Source organism: Anabrus simplex, chromosome 3 (assembly GCF_040414725.1).
Source record: "Anabrus simplex isolate iqAnaSimp1 chromosome 3, ASM4041472v1, whole genome shotgun sequence".
In the NCBI taxonomy this organism is placed as follows: Eukaryota; Metazoa; Arthropoda; class Insecta; order Orthoptera; family Tettigoniidae; genus Anabrus; species Anabrus simplex.
In genome coordinates this window covers 82,739,653-82,760,617 of record NC_090267.1, presented here as the reverse complement: position 1 = coordinate 82,760,617, position 20,965 = coordinate 82,739,653, and the positions used below count along the sequence as shown (strand labels likewise).

Sequence of the window (20,965 nt, the reverse complement as noted above, 5' to 3'; positions counted from 1 at the left end):
CGCTAATTTATATTCTCTTTGGGAGCACTGTTAACTAAAAATTTTCATGTGAATGTCTACCACACTTGCTAGTCAATGCGATCTGATAAACATGGCTGCTCGCAGGCATGCGGAAGTTTTGAAAGGTGATGAAAAAGTTTGAAATATTAATGAATGATGAAAGTGAGGGTTCAGATTTGTGTTAAAATTATTTATAATGTGTTGACGACATTGTACCCGAAGTTTCAACTGTTGACGTTGAAGGTGTAAGTGACAATGATGAAGAATTATAACAAGCTACCTCGAAGAGGCAGAAACGAAATGTATCAAATGATCACCGGGTCTGGGAAAAAGAAACGTGTAATAATAAAATTTTTACCTACTGATTTTGGCTATAAGCCTGATCTTGCCAGAATCCAAGACCAATATTTGACTGAAAACTCTCCAGAACTGGACATTTTCAAATTTTTTCTGCATACCTTAGTGAAAAAAATAGTCATAGAAATGAACTTGTATCACTCGCAATACGTAGAGAAAAATTAGGTCATTTCTTCCACATCCCGAGCGTCAACATGGACTGATGTTACTGTCGAAGAAATGTATTTATTTTTAGCAATATGTATTAATGGGTCATATAAACAAACATAGCTTTGAAGAATATTGGATAGTACCCAGCCCCTTGCTTTGAGGAATATCACACAGAAAAACTTTTAAGCAGGCAAATCGTGTGATATTGTTGTTTTTCATTTCATTCATCTCTATTTTATCTATTTTTGTGAATATAATGTCCAATGAGTGTGTTTTGCTATTTATAGAGAGATTTATTTATGTGCCTGTAAAAACCTAAATTGTGGGGTATGTGAGCGTTTAGAAAACCTGACCTTGAAAGGGTTAATGCCTGGCTGATGAAATTTTGCCGCCTCTTAGATTACTTTCTGATTTGTTCAGGCCTGTTGGTCATGAATGGGTGATACCTTAAACAAGCGCAAAAATCCATCTTTATGTTAAGATACTATGTCCAACACTTTAATAAATACACAGTTGTTTTCTGAACTTACTTAAGTGCAGTCCGCTACTGTATATTGTTCACCTCAGCAGCTTTACTTGGACTGACACAGGTCGTTGTTTTTGCCGTTTCCTGGTTTTCGGCAGACATAAACTGGTTTTGTTTCAATAGGAATGGGCTGTATTCTGTTTTGTTTTTATGTTTCGTGTAAAATTGTTTTTGATTGATTTTGGAATGTCTTAGTGTAGGGTAATTTGCTACAGTAATTGTGTATAAGTTTGTTTTTTATTATTATTATTATTATTATTATTATTATTATTATTATTATTATTATTATTATTATTATTATTATTATTATTATTATTGTAAATTTAAGTCCTGAGTAGCAGACTGCTGCCTAAATTCAGATAATTTAGTAGTGATAAGTGTAACCTAATCACGCTGGCCTTCTGACCCCAATGTGGCAGGTTCGATCCTGGCTCAATCTGGTGCTATTTGAACGTGCTGAAGTATGTCAGCCACATGTCAGTAGATTTACTGACACATAAAATAACTCCTCCAGGACTAAATGCCGGCAACTGGGCGTCTCCGAAAACCATAAAAAAGTAGTTAGTGGGACGTAAAGCCAATCTATATATTAAAAAAATTGATGAAACTAAAGTCAGTCAGTCCGGCCATTCTATCCAGTCGATTTCCTTCATTCTTTTTTTAACTGAAAGGTATTCATGCACAGATTTGTCATCAGGTACTATAAATCACTTAACTTCCGCCTTCCTCAAATTATTTGAATTTTTTCAATTTTTCTGTCTCTTTGAAGCAATCATATCTTTGGTTCTAATTGTGGTACAGAGTTCGTTTTGGCCTAAGAACACTCAGTGTATCACGCTCTTTCATTTCAGCTCTTAACTATCCAAATTGGTTGAATCTGGGGAAGGTTATGAGTGCGCATTCAATTTGACGTCTCATTTCTTCAACATTTTTTTCTCATTGAAGCAATCATATCTTTCGTTCTAACTGAGGCAAGCAGTTCGTTTTGGTCTAAAAAATACTCAGTGGATCAAGCGCTTTTGAGGTAATAACTACTTAAATTGTTAGATTCTGAGAAAGGTTATGAGTAAATTTGTCTCCATGATGAAGATCTCTGAAGGACTTTTTAACTATTCGGCGCGTACGGTAGTGTTGTTCCAAGGAACGTTTAATTCAATTTCTTTGTGTGATGTATTTTCAAGTGTTTTGTTGACAATATTACATTCTATTACCACAGCAGATCATGTGCTTTATTTCATTAACTTGAAACTTTGCAAATACATCCGTGAGTATAGTAACGAACAACACCATACTTTGTATATTGCAGGCGGAGCCAGCGGGAAACTGCTAGTAACATATTAAAACCTAACACACATTCCAGGCATAGTAACCTCCTGTGGGAGGTGTCTTATAGATTTTCTTAAATTTATATTTTGTGTCTGACTGAGTGAGGAACTTGCATGTTATATTTACGTTAGTTAACATTGAAAAGAATGGTTCCCTTCTTTAAAAAAAATCTGAAAATTAACAGTCTTATGACGAACATGTTCGCGCCAGTTTCGTGTGGAGTCCGCAGAGTGCACCTGCCAGGCAGCGAGGCAACTTGAACTTCCACAGGCAACTGTTTGGCACATTCTGCGAAAAATTTTACGAATGAAACCCTACCACTTGCAACTGATGCAGGCTTAAAAGACACTGATTATGCTGCTCGAGCGTCCTTCTGTGCTGAGTTTCTCGCATTAATGGAAGACGATGGGTTCTCCGAAAGGGTAATTTTCAGTGACGAAGCGACTTTTCACCTTTCCGGGACTGTGAATAGACACAATGTAAGGATCTGGGGAACTTCTAATCCCCAACAAGTTGTGGAACTCCAACGCGATTCTCCCAAGGTGAATGTGTTTTGTGCCATTTCCATGAGAAGGTTTATGGACCCTTTTTCTTCAATGAACCTACTGTGACGGGAAATGTTTTTCTTGATATGCTGCAACAATAGCTCCTGCTACCGCTCGAAGAGGATGGTGAAGATTTCATCCTTCAACTGGATGGTGCCCCTCCGCATTACCATGGCAACGTTCGAAGCCATCTCAACAAGACATTGGCACAACGCTGGATAGGTTGTGCATCTCAGGAGGATCGAACTCTCATTCGTTGGCCACCGCGTTCCCCTGACTTAACTGCATGTGATTTCTTCTTGTGGGGTTTCGTAAATGATCAGGTTTACGTACCACCTTTTCCACTAACATTGGACGACCTTTGTGTCCGCACAATAGCAGCTATCATAGAGATTGGCCGCGACACACTACGCAAGGTTTGGCAGGAGATAGACTATCGGCTTGATGTATGTCGTGTTACGCGTGGTGCTCCCATAGAACACTTGTGATATGACTGAAAAAATCTTTGAGAGTTTACCTTTCTTAGCACATGTCTCATATTACAATATGTTGATTAGATTTCATAGAATAAATTTATGAAATCGGATCCTACATTTTGAATTGCCCTGTATTTGGTGTTACTGAAATGTTTTGTGTTGCCAGTGCTGCTCTACACTAAAGGCTCTGTCAGTGAACCAACTCTGGTTTGTTTAAATGTGGATGTATTGTGCAGAATGTCCTCTTAATTGACAGCAAGTATCTCGGTGTCATCTGCATAACACTTTGTTCGTTTATTTCCCGTTGATCTTCATTCCTTTATCAGTTTCATCAAGTCCAAGTCAAAAATTAATTTCAGAGTATAAGTTAAACAGGATTGGAGAGAGAATACAACCTTATCTCTTACCATTTTTTATTTTGAACTCTTCAGAAATGTGGTCATCAATTTTGTTGGAGCTGTTTGGTCCCAGTACAACTTTTTGATGATATTCCCATCTTTACTGGTGAGCCCAGTATCCTTCAGCTGATGTAGCTGATGTATTAGGATGTGTTATTTTGCATTTTCCAAAGCTTTTTCATAATCAGTGAAGCAAGCAAGACTGTTGTTGATGAAGTCATTGTTTATTTAAAACTTGGATAGACATCTTGTCCATGGTACCAAGACCGTTTCTAAATTCAGAGTTTTGCGAATGATTTCCTCCATTTTACTCCCTAAATCAAGAGTGTATTACTGCAGTTTACGTTAATGAAATCTTTGTACCTTTTTTAATTGTTCAAGTAAATTTTTGCTCTTTTATCTTTTGTTGGTTCATTTTAAAGAATTTTTTACCTATTTTAATTTGGATTCTTCACTCTTTTATGAATAAACCAAGAAGATCGTTTTTATTCTTTTCTTAACCTTATTATGTCAATCAGTGTAACTTTTTGACCCCTTGAATAAGTTAGTAGTCGCTCCTATATGTACCTAACGAACAGTACACGCATGTCTGATGTTTGTCCACAAGTTCCAAGTACTGGCCTTGATATGATTTGCCAGCAGATTGGCGCGAACTTATTAAATGGCTTAATTGGATGTTGATTTTTGTTACAGGTTGGCATCTCCAGCAGTTTGCCTGGTAAGTTTTTTGTTTTGTATTCCTCATTGAAAGACTAAAATGTAGTTGATAATAATAACAGCAGCAATAAAAACATTTGATCTCTCTTCGTTCCTTGATTCCAGTATGCAGAAAAAGGGCCAATGAAAATGCATGTGGAGACCTTGGTAAGTCATATTTCATTCCTCAGTTTGATGTTCAGAAATAGATAAATAGTCTTATATTGTTGGTACTTCAAAATTTTGCATGCCAAGCCAACATCAGTTATCAAATGTGCTATCATTATAGATTATATTGAGTCCTTAACTCTCATAAATACGAACCACTTAAATCCTCAAATGCAAATCTTGATTTAAAATGCATTGTTGTTCAAAAGGCTTTTTTAAGCACTCCTTTTTATTTTGGTATATTACCGACTGTGTTCATTTTTTTTGTTATGAGTTATGTAGCTATGAGTCTGTATTCAGAAATAGTTGCAACCAGTATATCAGCAATACCAAAAATGTTTTTCTATTGCCCATTTTTACCACAAGGAAATGTAATGTACAATACCTTAATTAAAGGTCACTGTCACTTCCTATACTATTGTTGCTGAAATCCTGTTGGTGTTAGTGGGATGTTAAACACACAACATGAAGGGCACTTACTCTTGTTTATTTTTACATGCAGTTGCTTAGTGTTAGTCTTTCCACTTCCATTATATTAACCTCTTCAGGTGCACGCCCGAGAAATTCTCGGGTGGCGCTCGCCTGCCCATAACGCCACCGTCTGAGAAATTGTCGTTTAGCTGCAGTGTTCATTTCGCAATCGCCCAATAATTTCTCGGGTACTGTAATCTCTTTGGAATATGTTTTCCAGCATTCTCAACAGATGGCAGGAGGATTTCCAGCTGTATTCATGAAGCCTCTGGCCTAAAATATGCCTTGTCTTCTCTACTTTACATATACAATCTCTGGCAACCTGACGAGGTAAACAGAAATGGCGAGTGCGAAACGGAAGAGAAGTTTGTCTGAAGACAAAATAAGGAACTACATCAAAGATGAATCTCTAAGTGACATTAGTATTTCTGATAGTAGTGATAATGATTCTATTGATCCTTCAGATGATGACCTTCTTAGTAATTATAGGACACCGAGCTCGATAGCTGCAGTCGCTTAAGTGCGGCCAGTATCCAGTATTCGGGAGATAGTAGGTTCGAACCCCACTGTCGGCAGCCCTAAAGATGGTTTTTCATGGTTTCCCATTTTAATACCAGACAGATGCTGGGGCTGTACCTTAATTAAGGCCACGACCGCTTCCTTCCCACTTCTAGCCCTTTCCTGTCCCATCCTTGCCGTAAGACCTATCTATGTCAGTGCGACGTAAAACAAATAGCAATTATAGGACAAGTGAAGAAAATATTACGTCAGAAGCTAAGGTGATGGTAGATTTTGAATATACATTCGTGTTAAAAAAGAGTAAGCCTGGGATAGTGTGCGACCAAATATAATTCCATTTATGGGAAATCATGGTGTGAGGGTTGGATTATTACCAGGGATGAGTACGATTGACTGTTTTGAACTGGTTATAATGTATAACGGTTTAAGTTGTAAATTTGACAGTGACCGAAGAAAAATTCATTGGGCCTATGCTAAAAGTGCATTGAAAAACTTGTAAATAATTCTCTGCATGCAACGGCACAGTTTTAAAAATATCTCTTACGAAATTTGGAAATTTGTTGCGTTAGTGATGTTGATGGGAATAATACAAAAGCCTGAAATAAAAATTTATTGCTCACAGGACAGCATTCTCAAATCACCAATATTTTAGAAACCATATCACAGGCCTACTGTAAAAAAGTGTAAATAGTGTGTAAGGTAAGATTTTATTAACCTTGAATAATATATGAACATGTTCCCTTAATAATTGCTACTCATTCCCTGCTTCCTAAAAATAAATTATTTCCTCCAAAAAACCTCACTTTTCTGGCACAGGTCGTCTGCCAAAACCCGCCACTGAAGGGGTTAATAATTTTATAATGTTATTGGGTTTACATCGCACTAATTACTTTTACGGTTTTTGGAGATGCTGAAGTGCTGTAATTTAGTTCTGCGGGAAATCTTTTATGTGCTAGTAAATCTACCGACACGAGGCTGTCATATTTGAGCCCCTTCTGATGCCACTGGACTGACCCAGGATCGAACCTGCCAAGTTGGGGTCAAAAAGCCAGCGCCTCAACCATCTGAGCTACTTGGCCCGGCACCATTATAGTGAAATATTTATTTTTCCTAGCTATGTATCTTTTTACAAGAGCTGTTATTTTTTCTAAGGAGGTAGCCTGATCTCCTGATGGCTTTTGACATTTTTTTTTTTTACCAACTCATCAATGACGTTTGGCTTTGGCCTATATGGTGTCACCAATTCCATCAGCTCTGACTTCATGTTACTTGGTTTTTGATATCTTTGCTCTGATGCAAGACATTCCTTTCTATTCAAGCAAGCATGTCTGGTTTGTATTGTTGGAGTCTTGTCTGCCTTTACAGAGTGGTATGGTTTGTTACAATGGAAGCCATTTCTCGTTAGTTGCAGTTTAGTTCATTTATAAATTTGAGGTTCTTCAGTCTAATGCAACTTAAAAGGTTTCCAGTCTGTTGAACACACAAGTCAAATATAAATATTACACTATAACATATAAAAAAGTATGGTTGGAAAGGCCAATGTTTCCTGTTAAGGAGCACTGAAAACAGCTGTTTCCATTAGGTGTTTTTGACATTATGTGATAGCCAGGGGATCTTTTCAGATAGACTGTCTGCCGAATGTTTTGCTTGCTTAGCACCACCCAGGGATCATATGTAGGGTATTTTAAGGTTATACCTACAGACATGAGCAACATCAACCCCCCCACAGCAAACTATCGCTTACATCGTTGGCAGCTGCAAGCTGTGTTCTTACTTGGGTAGCTGGGCTGATTTCTTGATACCATCAGAGGCAGTGGTAGAGAGGATGGAAGGGCTGGATGTCCTGCTACGAAGTTCTTTTCTTGTTATTGTAATATATTCCATTGCATATTTGTACGTTTTATGCCATACACTAAATAATAATAACATACCTGTAAAAAACCACATTATTAAACAAGGAATAAAATACATGCTATTAAACAAGGAATGACATGTTGCGTTCCTGAAAGAACATCAGATTCTAACAAGTCACACTCAAATATTTAGAATATGTCTGTAATTACTTAAACCAAACCATTATGAGTTGTCGTGTGGTCAGCATGATGAAGGAACTTGAAATCTGGAACTTATCTTAATGATGACCTCCTTAGTCACTACTCCAGCACTTACTGCCCTTCCTTTTTAACAGAATTCTTTAGTTTGTCAAAACTAATTCAGTATAATATTAATTTAGAAAATACCTGAAAAAGAAAACACTTATGGACTGATTATACCTTAAAAAGATACCAGCAATTGAAACTCTACTTAATTCAAAGATATTGCAAAATCTGACCAAAAAGGTATAATCTCAAACATCAAGTTTCCAAAAAGAAACCATAATTTAATTTCTTCAGTTGCAAATGTTCTACAAAGAGGGCTTTCAGTGGTGTTTCAATGGTACAATAGCCGCCAGCATCTTTGAAAGGTGTAGCAATCCTACTGATGGGCGAAATGCTGGTAATTTCATGATTGAAAAGGCCTGAATAGCTTGAAGGTATAATCTCGTAATAAATGTTTTCTTTTTCAGATGTTTCTACATTTTTGTTAAACTGAATTAGTTTCAATAGATTGAAGAACCTCACAGTTATAAATTAAGAATGGTTTGGGGGCATTGTCCATAACAGTGGTGGAGTTTGGAGGAGTGTTATTAAGATGGAATTTTCAAACCCGTTTATAATGCATGCAGCATTAATTTCTTTGTAGTAACCACTTTTTTCTGGATGCAAAACACGAGGAATTGATTAGGAATAAAGCCTTTGGAAGTACTGGTATGTAAGGTGATGACCTTACCTCCCTTCCTGAGAGTGTTTTTTTTATTGTGTTTTAGTGTTCAGTATGGCCATCCCTTAACCAAGGTATGACTTATTTTCTTGAATTCCCAAGTGGAACATCGGACCTCAACAAAATTTCTCCAGCTTGTTCTATCTACTGCTGATGCTTTTGCCTTTTTTCATTTCTTGTTACCGGGTGATTTGGCCATGTGATTAGGGGCACGGTGAGCTTGCATTCGGGAGATAGTGGGTTCAAACCCCACTGTTGGCAGCCCTAAAGATGGTTTTTCATGGTTTCCCATTTTAACACCAGACAGATGCTGGTGCTGTATCTTAGTTAAGGCCATGGCCGCTTCCTTCCCACTCCAATCCTTTTCCAATCCCATTGTCACCATAAAATCAATCTGTGTCGGTGCGACGTAAAACAGATTCTTCATTTTTTGTTGACTCCAGCTATCTCCCTGTTTATAGTTCTCTTCCAGGCGATCTTTGGTCTGCTTTGTCTGCAACTACCTTGCAGATTACACTTCAGTGCCTGTTTTGTGATATTTTCTTGTGGCTGCTTCAGGGTTTCGTCGATCCACTTCCATTTTCTTCTAATTATCTGCTGCTGTATGTGACTTTGACTTATGGTCTCCCAAAGGTCTTTGTTTGAGGAGTTCGTTGACCATATTCTCGATGTACCTCAAGCATCAGTTTATTAAAAGTTTGTACCCTAGGAGTAATGTCTTTGGTCACTTTCCAGGTCTTACTTTCATACTGTAAAACAGATTTAACATTTTAGTTTCTTAGCTTTGTTTCTTTACAAGCGTGGGGAATCTCCATATTGGTCATAACTGTGCAGAAGTTCCTTTAGCTTCATTTATATGACTCAGCACATTTCTAAAAGCACGTCCATCCTGGCTGACCATGTTTCTGTATCTATTCCATTTAGAGTCAGGCTAGAAGTGTTATGATGGTTTGTGTGCATTTCCTTTGTCCATTTTTTTTTTGCTTATGTTTAAACCTACTTCTTTAGTTTCTATTTTTAAGTAATTCAGTTTGATTTCCAGTCTCCCGAAAATATCTTGCAAGAAGACATGGATCATCTGCATAATCTAGTTTTTCCAGTCGGTTATTTAATCGCCACTGAATGGCTTGCTTTCTATTCATTGCCTTTCAACATACAATCCAGTGTCTTGATTAACAAGGTTAGCAACAGGAGACATCCTTGTCTTCTTCCAGATTTCACAGCAAAAGGTTGAGGCTGCTTGCCTGTATGCTCTACTTGACAAGATTATCCATCATACTTTGCTGTGTAAGATGGAGTATCTTTTGTGGGGTTCTGAACTTTTCCATAAACCTCCATGTTTTCCTCTGGTTAACAAAAGCAAAGGCTCACTAACGTATGGCCACTGTTTATGAAAGTCTCAAGCCACACAATACTTTCATAATCCACATTCCTAACTGTTACCGTGTTTTTGTGGTAGTTATGCGTGAAAGAAGGTGCGGGTGTGAACGGGTCTCAAGCTACGAAATTATAGTGCATGTAAAATTAACAAGGTTATATTTTCTTTTCCAAATAAAGAAATAACAATCATGGCAGGTACAGAGTAGCAAGGCAATAAAAATACAATTACAATATTTACATGATTTGGGCTTCGAGCCCCAGCCTCACACTTCTTGAGCAATTAGCCCAGTTTTACCCCAAACACAAGTTTCAACAGAGGGGCAGAAAACCCCATTCATGCCTAGGAGCACTTGCTCCAAAATACACAGTAAGGCCTCCTAGAGGCACGCAGAAAACAAAATTTTCGGGAAAAGAGCAACTTGCTCTCAAAATTCAGGCCTGTCAAAGGCCACACCTAATTCCACCTTCAAGCTGTCCTCCAAGGACATATACACAGGGGTAAAATACCCAACCAACTGAGGTCAATTAAATGAGAAGAAGGTAAATTACATGACCTCTAAAATAACAATTAGAGAGGAGGCGATCTGCACTCCTAATGCATTTGTTTTTAAAACCTAATCTGGTTCTAGGCCACTAATGCAAGGGCTAATCCCATACTACAGAGGTGACTTTAGAAAAGAACAATTTGCTTTACGTTAACGAAGAATAGGTTGAGAAAAATAAGTTCACCTCAAAACAATATGATTGGGAGCTCGAGAGGGTTAAGCACTCTCTATCCCGATATGCAGTTTAAAGATAGAATAGATACATTTTAAGGAAGGTTACATTATGGAAAAACTTCGGACCCGCCCCGAGAGTTAAACTGCTGAGCTAGCAAAGAAGGAAGTTATTAATCGGCCATTACCTTGTTGTTGACCGCTGCCGAAGAAAGAGGCGCTTCCCGCCCCCTGCTATGTACTTTACACACTGAAAGATGGAACAGAAGTGGCGCAGAGACCCTCAAATCAGCAGTTTATATACTCTCGCGGAAAGTTCGAGGCGTTTTAGGAAGGAAAACACCCGCCCACAATCTTTTTATTGGTGGATAACGAAAACCCCTACACAAGATGAAGAAGAAACACATTATTGGTGGAAAATTAATTTAAGAAATTCGGGATTGGTTAAATTCAAAACAAGGGGAAAGAAAGGGTTAATATTGCCAACTTAAACAATGACTGAAAGAAATTTAGCAAAGAACAAACTTTTGAAATTAAATTTTTTCCCAAAAAACAGTTCTTTCACTCCGCACTAGGGTGCACTATTGTTGATCTTCAGTAGTGTCCTCTAGAAGAGAAAGTTCACACTTCTTACTACAAGCAAAACAAAAATACGTCGAAAATGACACAGTTCGAAAACTCCAAAATTTCCAGGTAGTGACATCTTCTGAGAAAGTAGAAAATTAATACCGTAGATAAAGTTCAGACTTCCTCCAGCAGAGGGGTTTCAACTGGCGCACATTTTAAATTAGCGGCGTGGAGGTGTACCGCCCGGTACACTAACCACTCGCAAATAACATTGGTAAGCTACAGTGCCACGTCTCTCCATTAGCACTGTTTCTAAACTTTTCAGAGTGAAATCCCAGCTCACCAAACAAGTTTGCCGTGCGGTATTTGGGAGATAGTGGGTTCGAATCCCATTGTCGGCAGCCCTGAAGATTCTTTTCCGTGCTTTCCCATTATTGGTCCTGGCAAATGCTGGAGCTGTACCTTATTTAAGGCCACGGTCGCTTCCTTCCACTCCTAGCCCTTCTTTATCCCATCGTCGCCATAAGACCTATCTGTGTTGGCATGACATAAGCAGGTTGTGAGAAATAAAATAAAAACATCCCAGTTCAAAAAGACAAAGTCGAAGGGAGGACTTACTGCCAGTGAATAGATCATCTTATCTGAGACTGAACTTGAAGCTTTTGTGGAGTTTGCTACTGCTTTCTTTTGTAATATTGATACAGAAACCATTGGATTGCATCTTGCTGGAAGTTCAGCAAGCCCAGATGTACCAAATTCAGTTCAAATATCATAAGAGGACATAAACAAATCCTTGTCCTGTCTTGACACAGCTCCCAGACCAGATTGAGTTACAGCATGGATTTTGAAACACCTGAAACCAGGAAAGTTTATTGTGTTGCTCGGCACTGCAATGATCAGAATTATTGTTGTGCCATCAGAGGTCAAAATGGGAAGAACAGTTCTAATTTTCAAATGTGGCAAACGACCCCCTCCCTGCCTGCCCTATTTAATGAACTGGAGGAGGTCTATAATGATTTTCTCCCGAGTTTTAGACAATGCACTTCACAGCTACCTCAGTTTCCCATGTCACCGAAGAGGCTTAGTTCCATCACCAGGGATGTACAGTATATTAATAGCATTTTGATTAACGGTTTCTTCTTAAGAGCAAATTCAAAGTAGTTGAACTCTTTGCATTTCTGGGTATAACCAAGCGTTTGATCCAGTAGGCCATGAACACGTCGACAGAATTGTGGTTTCATGTGAATTACCTCCAAAACTGAAAGAATGGATTATGAAACCACTAGTTGACAAAGTGTGCATCTCGGGATTGGTGTAGAAACTGCAGCACTTTCCAATCCCTATCACAATTGCCCGCCTCCTAGCTAACTTCCTCAACTGTCACACTGCTCAGATAACCATCTAAAACACCCTATCGTATACATTCTCCATTCTAGCTGGAGTACCACAGAATAGCCTCTTAAGCCCCCTATTATATATACTATATTGTATTGATATCCCACAACCATCTCCTCCACTAAAATTACATCAATTCGCAGATGATACAGCAATCCTAGTCCTCGAAACCAACAACCACTCCCTCCAATCACGCATTCAATCCTCCATCAACTCGAACCATAGACTTGACGCCTTAATGATTATGGCCATCAGGCGGGCTAGTGAGTTGATTCGTAATTTGAGTTGACTCCAGTAAAAGGTTTTGCAACTGTGAAGATACCATACAATAAAACTACGTACTAAGTTATCCCTTAAAGAAGCCTCTGTGGTTCAGGCAGCAGCGCGTTGGCCTCTCACCGCTGGGTTGCGTGGTTCAAATCCTGGTCATTCCATGTGAGATGTGTGCTGGACAAAGCGGAGGCGGGACAGGTTTTTCTCCGGGCACTCCAGTTTTTCCTGTCATCCTTCATTCCAGCAACACTCTCCAGTATCATTTCCTCTGTCATTTATTAATCATTGCCCCAGAGGAGTGCGACAGGCTTCGGCATCCGGCACAATTTCTGTCCTTGCTGCAAGATGGGGGCTTCATTCATTCTATTCCTGATCCATTCATTGGCTGGAAAACATGTTGTAAGTTTTCATTTTCACTAAGTGATCTCTTAAAATTTCTTTAAAAAAGTACTGTATATGCATTGTATTGCGAGGGATAAATTTTGCTTATGTAAGCATCCCCTTCTGTCAACAGACACCTCCTAGATACAAATGTTTTTGTCTGATTAGTGTCTGTATTATAGGTTTCACTATATATAAATTGTTCACTCATTTAAAGTAGCACAAACTTTTTCATGGTGTTGGTAATGTCACTTGTGTCGCTCCCTTTTTTTCCCCCTTCCACAATTTGCTTGATAATGCACTGATGGAGATACAGTAAGTCTTATGGCAACAATGGGACAGGAAAGGGTTAGAAGTGGGAAGGAATAAACCATGGCCTTAAGGTACAGCCCCTGCATTTGCCTGGTATGAAAATGGGAACCATTGAAAACCATCTTCGGGGCTGCCAACAGTGGGGTTAGAACCCACTGTCTCCCGAATGTGAGCTGACAGCTATGTGACCCAAATCGCTCGTCCACTCGCTCATTTCACACCGTATAACTAGATATTCAGCTGTTTAAAGCTTTAGTAAATGAGATATTTACACATTGCTATGCTAATTTTCCAACTTTTGAATGAAGTAGCTCCTCACTATCTAAACTCAATACTTAGCTACCTCTCCTCTGCTCATCATCCAACTTCTCAAATTTTTATCCATATATCATACATCGATGTTTCAGCTGTTCATTCTTTGTTTCTGGTGCTAGGCAATACAGTTCGCTGCCATTGAGCGTTGAGAATTGCACAACATTGTCCTCTTTTAAAAGATCTTGCCAAGATATTCTCCTAAGTGCTTATCCAGAATGTGCGGATGCATGGGTGAATGTGAGAATGAAAGATGGAGCACGTAATCCTAGATTGGTAGATTACGTAAAATTGACATGTACAGTATATCATCGTAGGGCATCCCTCTTTCCAGCCATCATCCCTCCGTTAATCAGTTGTGAAGTAGATGTGACCATGAATAGTACCTGCGCTCCTGTCAATTTGTCTCTACTTTGCCCATTGATACTCAAACATGTATGATGTAACTCTACCAATGCATGTAAATTTCTGCACGCTTGTTTGACATGTGTCTACCAATAATGGACCTTCTCTTCATCTCTGCTTATGACCAGCATACTGCAGCCGGTAGTTAGCCGGTATCGAAGTATCTCAATGATATATTTAACCCATCATGGTAAATAAAATGGGTGACATTAAACAAAGCAGTGAAATGTATTCTTACAAGCACCTGGAATACTGGCATAAATTCTCGTCCATTCAACAGCAGCCAGTGAGGAAACCAAACATTTACATGGTGAATAGTTTAGTGTTGAGTGTGTGATCTATTCTAATATATAAAAATGAAATAGTATGTGTCTGTCTGTTACCCAAGCACGCAAGAACCGCTGGTCCGATTTACATGAAATTTTGCATGAATATAGCTTATTTACATGGTTAACATATAGGCTACTTTTGATTTTGATATTTTGCACTATTTAAAGATGGCGACCATTTTAGTGACGTTACTACACCCTTTGGTTTCAAACGGTCATAATTCCATTTAAAATAAAAGGAGAACACTAAGAAATAGCAAACTTTTGATGGCATATACGAGGTTTAAAATTTAATTTCCTATACGGAATGTCCTTATCACTTTTCGTGTATCTCCAACATTTAGCGAGTAAAACCTAAATTTGTGCTACAAAACACGGCCTCCGCGTCACACTTTGCCTATCACCTCCACACTTACCTGCTCTCCGTGCACTTGCCATTGGGTTGGGCATGTATTCAGTGAGCTGGCTATTATCAGCCTGTATGGAGTAAGCTATCCTGTGCTGCATTTGTCCACATTAAACATTGTTCCTTTCACACTTCATCTGTTCACCTTTACCAAATTGCTTTCTTTGCATTACATGGTGAACTCTCAGGCAGTCGCATACACATTACAATTATTTTTAATCCAATCAGCCTTTTATTTTACTCTTCAATATTATTTTAACTGTCTTCTCCTTATTGGAATTTATGTCCTGTTGCGAAACACGGGTACTTCAGCTGGTAGTACATATCGATGGCTTACTTCCAAAACCTCGTATGTCCCAATGCTCTTCCTACCCATTATATTCCTGACTGGTCATGCCTCCCAGCCACATATTTATATGCAGTCCACCAGAATAATATTCATTGTGGTCCGGCTCCATGGCTAAATGGTTAGCGTGCTGGCCTTTGGTCACAGGAGTCTCGGGTTCGATTCCTGGCAAGGTCGGGAATTTTAACCATCATTGCCTAATTTCCCTAGCATGGAGGCTGGGTATATGTATTGTCTTCATCGTCATTTCATCCCCATCACGACACGCAGGTGGCCTATGGGCGTCAAATCAAAAGATGTAAAAAAGGGAACTTCTGCAGCAACAAGGAATGCCTTGTTCATATTCCTCAAAGGGTGAACCTGAATGTTTCGAGCTACGGTGGAACCTCGATTCTCTGTTTTTAGAGGGATCCTGAAGTTAAAAACGTACAACACGGAAAAAGTGAAAATCCGGGAATGAATAACAACCATCACAAAAATGAAATATGTATAATTATAATCTTACAAACATTCCTAAACCAAACCAAACTACAGCCCCAATGGGCCTTTGCCTGCCGAGTGATCTCTGCTTGCTCCGAAGGCCTGCAGATTATGAGGTGATGCATGGTCAGTGTGACGAATCGTCTCAGCTGTTATTCCATTCTCTCTAGACCTGGGTCGCCATCTCACCACGAGATAGCTCCTCAATTAAAGGTAATCATGTAGGCTGAGCGGACCTGGAACCAGCCGTTATGTCCAGGTAAAAATGCCTGAATTGGCCAGGAATGGAACACGGGCCCTCCGAATGAGAGGCAACTAAGTTAGACCGCTCATCCAGCATCAAACATTAATAACCGATATCAGTACGCGAGTTCAAAATCTTGATACTTAATATTCAGTTTTTCAGCGGAAACTTCGTCAGTTTCCTGTGAAAACTTCTTTCAGTTCAGCAATTCTGATTAGCCAAACCACGGCCACAAATCTAATAACGACAATCGACCACAAGTAGTTTTTAATTGTGGTTTTAATGTTTTTAATGGTGAAATTCCCTCTTTTCTTATCTTCCATTGTAATTTGGTCTACGCTATACTGTTCGTAGTCATTTTCTGGAAATCTTGTAGCGCGTAAATTGGTCCTACATTGATTTTTAATGGTTATGTTGAATTACAAGTTGTCCATTTCATGACCGTATCGATGTTTAATCAAGAAGTAAGTATAAATAACCACCTAATCGATACTTTATTAATGCCTCGGGCAAAATTGAATAAAATTAAAACTTACAGGACATGTTTCGACCACTTAGTGGTCCTCTTCAGCTGTATAAATAAAGAACTGAAAAGAAAAACATTGACAATAAGCACAAATAAAAGTTCTTTGGAGACTCCTTTGATAAAAATGGAGGTCGTCAGAATATTTCATCTTGCCTTTCGTTCTTGTTTGGAAAAGATGTTTATTCTGCGCTGTCTAGAGGGTCTGTCTTTGAGCGCGACCTGGTGAAGTAACGATGTGATATAGTTTGACAGTTCATGGAAAGCTCTGGAGAGAAGGGAAGTAGAGTTTCATCGTCATCTAAAATAACATGTGAGGGAGGAGGGAGATTGGGCTGTGCTTCTGCGATGTCGTGTTTGATTATATCTCTTGTTCGTCTAGTCTGTTTCATGTCTACCCATTCTAAGTATTTGCTAATATTCTCATATAAGATGTTTTTATGCTCGTTGTTTTCGTTGAGATTCTCTTCACCGTTTTCCAATTTATCAAGAACGATGTGGATGTTTTCCAGGATGTTCATAAGATTACCTTTATTAATCATACAGATAATTTGAAGGTCCTGTTTTATATTGGTGAATTTGTGGTTGGACTCTTTCATATGGGATCCCATGGCAGAGAATCTTTTGTATCTTTCAGCATTGACGTGTTCTTGATATCTAATTGAGAAGTTCCTTCCGGATTGTCCCACGTAAGTTTTTTTACATTGAGCACAAGCGCTAGACTACACAGCCGGCGATTACGTTGGGTTAAATAAGGGCGTTGGTGAATTAAGTTGAAGAGGAACAGGATATTGCGGGGTTAAACTACATTAAATTGACATAAATAACGTGAGTTGCAAACTAAGATGTCATAATCAAATAAATTTTATTTACAACAAGAGAGATTTGAAATGCAAATGCTATGTTGTTGATTAATGAATTCAGTGAAATTTACATTAATTTGACAAATGATACTGCCAAGAAAGAGCATCTTCACGTATCGTCATATTTCCAGCAAAAGAAGTCCTGTGTAGTCTTCATTATCGTAGTTTGCTGAGTGATTTTTCTTACTACTTTCTCTCGGTGCAGACAGATTCTACGCAATATGATGTTTGCTTATAAAATATCGTATTGTTTAGTTAGAGATAAATAACTTTGCTTGATTTAACCTAATAACTTCACTGTTTGGGAGATATTTACATTACACTACAGGATACATTAACCTATGAGACAAGTACTTAAAAATATAAATGCAAATCTCGTCGTTCACTATCCGGGAGATGAACCTACGACCCATCTTGGATCCATGCAATACCTCAAAACAAATATAAATGTGATTACAATACAATGACGATGCACAGAGTAGTCTGGATATCGCTCAATTCCTGTAAAATAAATCACACAAAGAACTGCATATTTCTTTCCAGCTTTCAGAGCACGTATATGACCTTGTTAAGTATGTGTCTGCGGTGGCGATGACCTTCTGGCCGTGGGGACTGAAAACCCAAACAAATGACGTCAGAACTCACCCCCGTGACATAGCTCCAGACACCTGCGGGGAGGGAATGACGGCCATCATGTATTCCACACTTGATTTATGGGCACACACAGCTGACAGCTTAATGGTTCTGACTACTACAGGATTTCTTTCACCTATTACATGCCCACAAATAATAAACTGAATTACTTGGCCTTTTCATAACATTATCAATCGTGAAACCTTAACTCTTATTCTAATTTTTTGTGCATATATCTGCACACAATATCGCTCAATTACAGAGCTCAATACAAGCCATTTAAACCTCTCATATCATATGCTTAAACTTGCATATCTACACAATTTAGGGCTGTTTCTATCTCAGCATCTCTGGGCTGATTAAACTTGTACATCTCACCTGGCCCTTATTTTTCTACATTAAACAGTCTGCCATTCGAATCCCGCTCATTAAGTAAAATTCTTTCAGGAATAGTGGAAGGAGCTGTTACGAAGTTCTTACAGCTCACAACGCTGATCACTAATATGAAATTATATCTCTAAGGCATACACGTGTAGTTATCTAGCTAGTTCACCTCAGACACAAGGTCTGCCTATCACATTTACCAGACCGTGCAGGTCATTCTGTTGATGACTTTACAGAATAATCCCTCCTTCAATTGACTGACAAATTTATGTACACAAACAAAGAAAACAACTAAAACTATGACCATTAGAGAATAAGACATCCATAAATAAACTACACTACCAATACAGGCTTTTCCTGAGCGCAAAACTTTATTTACATAGTCACCTGAAGGGCAAAATTTAAATTTACAACACCAGCGAAGCTATCCTAACTCTACGTCATGCTTAAATGGTAGAATGTGTCTGACCTTAATTCGTTGCTCATCTTAACGATCCTCCATGGCGGACTGCAGCTTTTAGCAGGTCATGCTACTGCTGTTGACACAGGGCAGCACTCCTCACCATGGTCTTCTGTCTTCTTGACTGGAACACTCGGTATTGATGTCTCGTACAGACCGTGATGATCCAACGCTGCACAATTATGGATCTTCTTCTCCCTGCAGCTACTGAAGTCTCCCTTCACCTTCTCATACAGCTGGGCACGCCGTGATCTATTAGCACTTGCAGGCAAGCATTTGTGTGATCTAATGCAACTGGAAGGAAATGCAGTGTTAACATTTGTATCTGGTTAAATGCATATTTCCTTATTTCGCATATCAGTGCACTCCTGACGTTTGTTTGCATAAAGTTTGAACTGACAATTATGTGAGATCACACACGACTTTACTCTTAATACTACCTACAAATACAGTTCTGTGCTACTTCCTTCTTTCTCCGAAACCACACTAATTAATGTATTTACAGTTTATGGCGTTTCCTTGAGATAACCGCCTAATGTTTTGGCAGATTAATTTCTGTCCATTTGTGAATGGTCCATTTTAATGCAGTTAGATTATAGCGTTCTTTTAGATTATATTGTTGTTTTCGAGCCTACACTGACTTAAGAACAAGTTAGTGTTCAGACTACACTGGATTTCAACTTACTCAAAGAATAACTGTAGTGAATAAGAAGTATTTCTAACTCGTGTCATCTTAATCGACTTTCTGCTCAGTTTATAACACACGATTACTGTATTTGCTGTACGCTTAAATACACAGACCAAAGAAAAGTTCTCCAACTGCAAATCACAACTTGAAAATGCTTTGTTCTATCTAAGCGCAATCGACACGTGACACGTACCTCGCGGGCAGAGTTGAGTGTAGAGAATGATCTCCGCATCCTCGGAGTTCAGTATTTAATCGAGTGACTATCCCAAGCCATGCCATGTTTTTCCTGTCTTTGGCCACTTTAGTTCCTCGACAGTATAGCCAAACCTAGTCCGAAAAATGAATATATTCATCCTAATGGTATGCGTAATAAACTGCAAAAGAGTTTCGTGGAAGAAACATTGGTGTTTCTCTTACCAGTTAGCGTGTTTTGCAACCGGACCTTGCAAGGAAGACACCATACTTAAGGATCTTGGTGGTCTTTGCAGATGTGCGGTATTAAACTGGCTTTGTAACCGTAGCCAACATGCATTTAGCAGTGTTTGCAAACTACAGCTATTTTTGTTGGCTGTTTTCGAGAGCTTTGAGCGGGTTTTGCACCCTAAAACTTATTCTGTCAAGCAGCCATTTAAAAGACTAACATGATGGTGTGCTCAACTCAAAATCGAAAAAATGTGCACTTAGCTGTCTTCGCACCTGGGCAACTCATTTAAATGTAACATGCGCAAATAAAACGACTGCGGTTTTTGACATTTGAACATATTAGGACCAAAACAGGAATAAGCAATTCCAAGACCTCCCATGGCATTGTGTTTGTAAGGTGCAACATCTGTTCTGGTCTCGATAACAACATAATCGCGTACTAGATTTGTGTTTAGAAGGAGCAGTTTAGATTCCTGCCTGAAAGCCCAGTTACTATACTGAGGCACTGAGGAAAGTGTCGAAAATCTGTTCGGCAGTACAATCGATAAAAGCATGATGAATAGAATACCAAGTGTGATCACTCCGCTCTCTTTAACATTGTAGTTGGTGGTCGTGCCGGAGTGTGGCGCTGCAATCTCAACGATCCAACTGCAACGACACGTGCACCCAATTGTCGACAAAGGTATAGCGAGCGTGCGTGAAGTCGTCGTGATAATTTTACCGTCCAATAGTTTGTTTTAATATTTTCTGAAAGATCATGTTAGTATCTGTGCAGTGCTTCGTGTGTGCAATCAAGTAGTTTTCTATTATTTCGAGGAAATGTCGTACAGTTAAGTTCCTGGTTGTAAATCGGGTTATGAAAGGAAGCGTGATGGTATATGATATTTTACACCGCCAAAGGGAAATAATCTGTGTGCGAAGTGGGCTAGAGTTATTCCGCAATTGTCGGCCAAAAGCAGAATGTGTGACCTGCATTAAAATCTCCCAATGGTA

The 20,965-nt window shown here is 38.9% G+C and overlaps 1 protein-coding gene across 1 annotated transcript in view; it reads left to right on the top strand.

The window, feature by feature from the left end:
• Window positions 1-20,965, top strand: part of LOC136865997 (E3 ubiquitin-protein ligase Mdm2) — a 279,039-nt gene that overhangs the window by 76,680 nt on the left and 181,394 nt on the right. Inside the window, exons 3-4 of the mRNA XM_067142603.2 lie at window positions 4,472-4,496; window positions 4,601-4,642. Coding sequence (XP_066998704.2) covers window positions 4,472-4,496; window positions 4,601-4,642 — 67 coding nt within the window. The remainder of the gene's footprint in view (window positions 1-4,471; window positions 4,497-4,600; window positions 4,643-20,965) is intronic.